Source organism: Hermetia illucens, chromosome 1 (assembly GCF_905115235.1).
Source record: "Hermetia illucens chromosome 1, iHerIll2.2.curated.20191125, whole genome shotgun sequence".
NCBI lineage: Eukaryota > Metazoa > Arthropoda > Insecta > Diptera > Stratiomyidae > Hermetia > Hermetia illucens.
The window spans coordinates 82,083,309-82,091,340 of record NC_051849.1 but is presented as its reverse complement, the minus strand read 5'-3'; the positions used below and the strand labels follow the sequence as shown (position 1 = coordinate 82,091,340).

Here is an 8,032-nt window from a genome sequence, read left to right as displayed (position 1 = left end):
ATCATTGGGTTATGAGGCATGTTCCGCCTTCCTGACTAACGCAATAGCAAACTCCTTTTTGTCACGGTGCACGCTTCGTATCGGAGTCCAAGCGCATCATGAAAAATACCCTGATCAGTGTGGCCTGACAAGAAAAGAAAAAAAAAATTCTGTTTTCTGAAATAGCACATTTTGAAATGTCAAATATGACTAATCCTTGAAAGAGTTTACAATCTAAGGAACGAATGCTTCTTTTCTATTACATTGAGTTTGACATTTACAAAATTCCTGTTTCAATTCACTAAACGATTGTAATAAAATTTGAAGGACGAAATTTTATTGTTTCAACGGAAAAATTTTAATATTTTTTTTAAATCTTGAATTTAGGCTATTTTTTCAAACCAATTTTAGAAACGAAAATAGCCCGCAAAATATTGGGTTTTTGAAAATGGGTGATAACAATGAGGTGATGTGGCCCCTGTGCGATCCTGCTCCCGAAGACAGTGTAGATACTGAAAAATGCATTATTGTCAAAGCCAAAAGAGGGTATGAGAGAGAAATGGTGGGTTTCCTCAAGAACTTTGGGGAAGGGTATCGAAGATCACTTGCAGTATTCTACAGCCAAGAAGCAGAACAGAAAGCTCTAAATCAAGAACGAATTCTACGACGGTACATTGAAGACCTAACTCATTATTATCATGCCTTGAAATCCGGAGCGACAGACGCCAAACGACCAGAGGCACCGAAAGAGTTGTATTCAACAGATCCTTTGGAAAAACCAGAAAACGAAGATGTATCCGAAATGGAATCAATATCCAGTGAAAGCTCACCCTCTGACACAAGCATCGACCTGGAGTTTATGGAGAAGAAAGGAATGATTTCATCGGACATGGCAAAGCAATTAGTCGACGAGGGGATCGTAACTCCAAAAGGTCAAGCTGTCACTAGAAACGATCTAAAGAGGAAGTCATCTTCGGAATTGAGCACCAACGATAATAACGATAAGCACTATGAAGCTGAATCGGGCACTCATGCAAAGATGTTTTCGTCGAATGAAGAAATAACCGCAGCAAGTAATAAATACTTTTTAAGGTTTTATGTTCACTGCATTCTAGTTCTCCTGGCACGCACGCATTTTCCCAATTATATTTTCCAGTGTTACTATTCCCCCCCTAACGTCTCCTTTAGACTCTTCGTTTCCCCTGCGAATAGAGGATAATTGAAGAAAACTTGCTTCGGGTCCTCTAGAACATCATCGCAGCTAGGACAGTTTAATTATATAGAAGTATCTACGGTAATCGCCATGTCCCGTGAGAAACTGCCTGAAATCATATTTTATCTCACCATGCATTCTCTGTATCCACAGCGTAATGATGGGAATTAATCTGTGGGTCTATCGACATTTTCCGCCCGTTTTCACCGTTGTTGCCACCTATTTAACGATTCCTCCCTTTCGGCATTTTGCATAAGCCGATCAAAGGAAGAATCGGGGCCATTATAGATGCCTGTCACCTCATCGGCCAAAATGTCCATCGACATCATTCCGGCTACTGCATAGGCCACTTCGTCCGAGATGGTCTGTAGCCACGGCAAACTTTTAGGCGGTGTTTCTATACATCGCGCTCATCTTATGGGCATTGTATGCGGTATGCAATGTAGTTGACCTAATTGCCTTGGTGCAAACATGTTGCAAGTGCTGCTTAAAATTCAGCCTCGCATCTTTCATCACTCCAAGGTATTAATTTGCTGGCTTTGAAGTGATGATGTGTATACTTACGTCACTTCTTGATAAATACTGCCTCTGCTCTGTAGCGGCGATTGCTACGGATAGATATAATTCCACATCCGCAAGACCTTTTGCAAAAACAATCTATATCGTCGTCATAACCCACAATTGTGGCCTCGCTAGCAACTGGAACGTTAAGGACATCATTATACATGATGTTCCACAATAGCGACCCCAGAGCAGAGCCATGAGGAATACCCGAGGAAACAATGTATTCTTTGATACCGCTGTCTGTGTGGTACCAGAGCCTTCTATCTGTTAAATAGCTGTCGGCTAGCGCAACTAAGTAACTGGGTACACCAATCGCCGCCAATGACGTCCTTATGTTATTTATAAACCTCCAACTGGCCGAGCTGAACGCATTTCGCATGCCAAGGATAATTATAGCATAATACTAACTAGTGCCACCCCTCCTATGCATCGCTTTTTAAAATACGCCAGTGACCAGTTTGATGGCGTCAACGGTTGATTTGACCAAGTTCTCTAGAGCGCGGAGCAATCTGTTGTAGATTATTCCTCCAACAACCTTTGTCTTTTCCATGTCTTGAGAAAGATGCCATCCGTCAAGCATGCTTTAAAGAATTCTACGAATACGTCTGGCCTCGACTCAACGGCCAGCTCAAGGACTCTGTTTGGTATTCTCTTGGCTCTTTGTTGTCTCCCAAGCTTACCGAAAATGTCCAGTACTAGTTTTGTCATTACTGGGGGTATTACAGCCACATTTATAGACTGTAACTGCTTGTGCTCTTCTGAGGGAACAAAACCTGAGCGATTTTCAGTAGTAATGTGTGGGGCTGCAGTCCTCTAAATCTCCCCATCACAACCCTGAAGGCGCTTGCCCATGAGCCTATATTCGCCTTTGCACAGAGTTGCTTGAATCAATTCCTCTTGCAACGCTGTATAGCTAGCCTCAGGTTTCTTCGGGCTTCCTTGTAAGCTCGCTGTTTCACCTTGTGGTTAATCCTACCCATTGATCTCTGAACCGATCGCCCGGCCCGATGACACGCCGACCGAATTTCAGACAATTCACTATTCCACCATCAGTTGGGCCTTCTACTGGCGAAAGTATAACGCCTCGGCATCGATAAGTCGCATGCCTTTGCGATACATTCCGCGATATGGACGGCTCTTTTCGAGGGTGTTCCTGGTATAGTGTCCTAGTCCAACCACATATCTTTGAATGTTTGCTCGTCAATTGCTTTCGCAAACTAACTTGACCAGCTCCTCATTCTTGGAAGTGCAGATTTCCACCCGGTTGACTTACTTTTCAGACTATTCCCTGGTTATCATTGTGGGTGTACTGTTCACGTTCCAGGAGATATGACGAGTTAGTGAAGGACTAACAAAACCCAACCCAAACCCCAACCAGACCCATTTTTCCGGTAGGTATTAACCTGATCGTCCTTAGCCAATATAATATCTAACTGCGCGAAAGTCTCCAAGAGATAACGCTCTCTTGCATTCGTCAGTGAACTTCCCGATTCTGTGGTCCATGCATTGAAGTCACCGGCGGTGACCAGTGCGGTTTGATGTTGTTGGTTGGTTGGTTTTTGGTGCTGACGTTGCCACCAAATATTTTGTGATTGATGTGATCTCGCGCCGCCTACAATTTTTCCATCGCTTGCCTCAGAGAAAATCTGATCTGCTGCTGATTTGCCTGGAGTGAAGCCTCTTTGATATGGGCCAATGATATTCTGGGTGCAGCAACGGAATACCTCTAGAATTACTGTATTGCGTGATATCGCCTTTTTTATATATGGGACAGATAGTACCTAGTTTCCAGTCGTGAGGCATTGATTCGCTGTCCCACACCTTGAGCGTAGGTTGATGTACTGCTTGGTGTGATTGGTCGCTTCCATACTCAACTAATTTGGCTGTGATTCCATCGGCTCTTGGCGACTTATGATTTTTAAGTCGATGAATTGCACGGATTGTCGCTCCTATACAGCATTTGTCTGTCGTCTTCAGTTGGCGGGACCTCCAACTCGCCGATGTTCTGGTTGTTCAGTAGTTCATCAAAGTACTCAACCCATCACTCCAATATGCCCATTCTGTTGGAAATCAGATTTCTTTGTCTCGGCAGGATGAGCATCGAGGCGTGTAAGGCTTCATCCTGCTGACTTGTTGGGAAAACTTCCGCGCCTGGTGCGGTTGCTTCCTATACTTTTCTAGTTCGCAGACTTGTTAGTTCTCCCAGGCTTCCTTTTTCCGTCTGTGAAGTCGCTTCTCCGCTCGACGGAATTCGTGATAAGTCTCTGCACATGCCCGCGTTCTTTGAGAGTGCAGAATTACTCGGCATGTAGCATTCTTCCTTTTCGTTGCTAGCTTACGTTCATCGTCAAATCAGCCGTTCAGACTCCTTTTGCGGCTGGGGCCAAGTATGTTTGTGGCCGTATTTACGATAACGTTCCTATTGGGTTCGCACTTGAACCTCTAATTAGCTGGTCGTCTACAAGAGCAGGTCTTGTGCGACTTTAAAGTGATTAAGGTTGATTTGGATCAACCTCGTTTTCTCACTACATTCAAGGCCTTTTTGAACTGGGGACACTTGCCGCTTCCGAGAAGGTGCCTTCCTTTTCATTACAAAACATGCATTTGGGGTCTCAGCAATGTAGCCACAACGTTTGCGTCGGTCAGACCGATCAAACAAACTTCTGCACACTCTCGCTAGATGTCCGTAGAAGAGACATTTGAAGCATCTCTTCAACAAGATATGCTCTCTAATGCAACACACTACCCATCCAATACGGACCTTCCGGGCATCCATCAGCTTGCGGTTTGCTTCTGCTGGTAGTCGGATGGTCGCCATATGTATACCTTCAGACGCGTTTCTAAGGTTTGCAATGGATGCAGATTTCTGTCTTAGAAGTGGCCTCATTTAGGTCTTTACGCAATGTCACGCTTTGCAGCACGCACGGTACCACTTTCTCCAAGTACCACCCTAGAAGGAGTAATTTAAGGCTCTCCTTCGAACGTTGTGTTTATTTTTGATGAATTCCGACATCTCAACAATTTTCGCTCCAGCAAAATGAAGGGTTACTCTTTCAGATCGGACTTCTCTTCCAAAGCCTCCATTCTTTTTCTCGCTCATTTACTGGCATCATTGGGGTTCCTTTGACCCAGGTCCTTTGCCCAGGTCCTTTTCCGCCTTGGATATTGCATGAGATCTCATAATCGTTAAGCTTCCCCTAAACGGATCCGGTTCTCGGTCCTGAGCAGCCTCCACTAACCCTTTATACCCGGATGCGGTTGGTGCCACTGCGGCTTTTCTAGGGAGCGATGTGCTCAGTTTAAACACGTCCTTTTCGAAGCTGCTTGTAGCATTAGATGCCACGGTTGCCAAGCTGTTCCACACCGGGGTAAAGTAGTTGAGGGATATCGACGACCGGCAGCTTGCTAGCCCACTCCCAAATGCCGCCGGCACTGGGGTTCCGAGCGCCTGCCCCGTAAGTGTGTATGCACCTTCTCTTCGTCCATATTGGTTTATTATTCTGGATGACCTTTCCATAGTCATTTTTATATAATTGGACGTTTCTCCCTGTAAACTACTGAGAAATTCTTACAGCTGAAAATTAATTACCAATTACGGACTGATCCTAATACGGTTATCAAACACTCAAACCACTGAGAACTAGTTTGGTGGGCAGTGGATTCGGTGAGATCACAATGGTTAAACGTTACACTGGGAAGATGAGACTTCCGAGAAAAGAGATGTTTGCCCTTTTTACTTTTTGTTAAGCGTTTTGTGCGAAAGGAAAAGGAATGTATGAAGGGAATTCAGCTACTATTAACAAAGTTATCGAGCGTAAATGTTTTGTATTTTATATGAATTGATTGCACTCTACGACGTGTATAGGTCATCTACATATAAAGTGGGCTTATCTGAAAAGCAGGAACCATGTGAATATCTTATTTTTACCTTTTTATTATTATTAAAATTTATTAAAAACGGTTTACTGTCTGCCTGTCTGTCCGTCACACGCATTTTTCTCGGAGACTGTTGAAGCGATTGACACCAAATTTAGTAGAAAGGTGGGAACTATCAACGCTCACGCATACAGTGAGTTGCATCCTTTTACGTTGAATTTAAGGAGGGCCCAGCTTCCGGTCTCCCGACTTCTTTAGTAATTTGTATATCAGCGTAAATTAGTCGAGGCAAGCGTGTATATGCTAACGGTGTTTCGGGTAGTGCCCGAATCAAATAGATCTACATATGTATAGTAGCAGTGAAAGGGCTGTATTTATGACTTTAATATGTACATGTGTATATTTTGCAGTTTGAAAAGATATGAGGGACTATTTTTAGTTTTCGGCTATGTACGAATAGAAAACATGCATAGAATGTTTCTCACATAAGACGAACACAAAACCTTTATACCCTGAGGGTCGAGCTTCCGGTATTCCGCCTTGTTTTGTTTGAAAATTCTCTCCAATTTTTTTATGCTCCAACGGTAAATATTCTATTTAAAACTCCCAATACTTTTTCTCCCAATATGTAGAGATGAAAAGTGTCGGTGAGGAGGAAGATAGCCCGAGAAAAAGCGGTACGCTAAAATCAGGAACTACAGAAAGTTCTTCTACATTTGAATCTATCAGCGACAAGCACCAAAAGATTGAACACTCCGAACAGGCACATGGAGCTAAAATTTTATCGGCTAAACATAGCTCACATCATGAAGATTCGAGTGAGTCATCCGCATCCCTTGTTACAAGCCGGACTGACTGCTCTGATTACGACCGCGAAATAGAGCAACTGCAAGGCAAACTGGAGCATTTAGATGAAAGTCTCAAATGCCGAAACAGTGAGCTGGCCGCTTTGCTGAAATCGAAAGGAGTAGTAGTGCCTGATGGGAAGAGTACGTTGTTAATGAAAGAAATTAATTTGACAAACCAAATTAATGATTTGAAAGTCAAATTGAATCAACTGGATGAAGCAGCTTTGGCCCCCGTTCAACTAGCAAACTTTTGTCAAGGTCTTAAGATAGCTACAGATAGCAAGAATACTGCAAATATCAAGGAAATACCAGCGAACACAGACGATCTGAATTTTTTGAGGCAACAAGTCTTTGATTATAATTCAGGACAATTTCCTCAGGAGCAGCAGGTACCGGAATTGGAGACTCCACGAGTTGAGACCATTGGAAAAACGAGCCTCGTTAGACAAACCCTAGTCCCAGGAAGTGCACGTCACTCACCATATCCTAGTCGTTTCGAAAAGAACATGGCACTTTGTGATAGTTTGATAAAACAATTTGGAAGTGGTGCTCAGTTAATCAATAATCTCGCATTGCCATCTGTTGCTTCTTTTGATCAAAGCGAGCTTCCATTCTGATATCAAAATAAAAAAGCAAATCTAGTAATATCTACTGAAATTGCGAGTAGATTTTATTGCGGATGGTTACCATTTATATTGTGGTGATATTGGAAAAAAATTTCATTTTAAATCAACACGTGTTTGTAAATTTGCAATTTTGTCGGTGCGTTACTCTGACTTTGGTAAGACCACATTTAGGTAGGTATAATCATGTTTTGCTTCCTTGCAATATTCGGTGAAAAATACACACCGTGGGCTTTATAGCCTGAGGAATGGAGGCTAGAATGTTTCCATGGCTCTGCTTCATATGGTAGGAATAGATGAGCAATCCTTTCGTTCTGACCACGCAGAATTGGTGTTCGAATCTGATGTGGGAGAAATTACTTATCCAATGGGGGATTATTATTAGCAACGACATAAAAAAACAATTTCCCACATCCTACAATTTTGACTGCTAAATTTGAATTGTAAGGTTATCGTTTCAGCGGCGGGAAAACCTGCAAGTAATTTTGTCCATACGGGGATATACTCGACAGAATATTTTAATTCTTAGGTGGATTCATTTATCTGGTCTGGTTTCTGATTCAAAGAGACGAAGTCGTGGCTATAATAAACGTGTTAAGAGTCCGTGGTTAAAGCTACTTTCAGCAGCTCATCAGCAGTAGGGATTTAGGGTGGGTTCGGGTAGGCAACCTACTTATCATGCTGTTAGCTGGGTTTCAAATAACTGCTCCCAGCTGACATTAAAAATACAAATTAGCAACTTTCAAAGCACAGAAGCGGATAATCAAGGTATGTAGCTGACAAGCAATAACCTTGAGCGTGCGTCATCCTGAATGGATTTCACCAAATCCGAGTTAAGTTCCGATAACTGGTAAAAATATTTTATGGGCAAGTTCCGAGAGAGGATGCTCTCAAAATGTGATGGTAGCCGAAAAGAACCGAGGAATCGT

The 8,032-nt window shown here is 42.8% G+C and overlaps 1 protein-coding gene across 1 annotated transcript; it reads left to right on the top strand.

The window, feature by feature from the left end:
- Positions 1-255: 255 nt before the first annotated feature.
- LOC119660603 lies at positions 256-7,137 on the top strand. Its single transcript, XM_038069292.1, has 2 exons — positions 256-1,052; positions 6,265-7,137. Exons 1-2 carry the CDS (start codon positions 428-430, stop codon positions 7,095-7,097), a joined length of 1,458 nt encoding a protein of 485 aa, XP_037925220.1. The 5' UTR covers positions 256-427; the 3' UTR covers positions 7,098-7,137.
- The last annotated feature ends 895 nt before the right edge of the window (positions 7,138-8,032 follow it).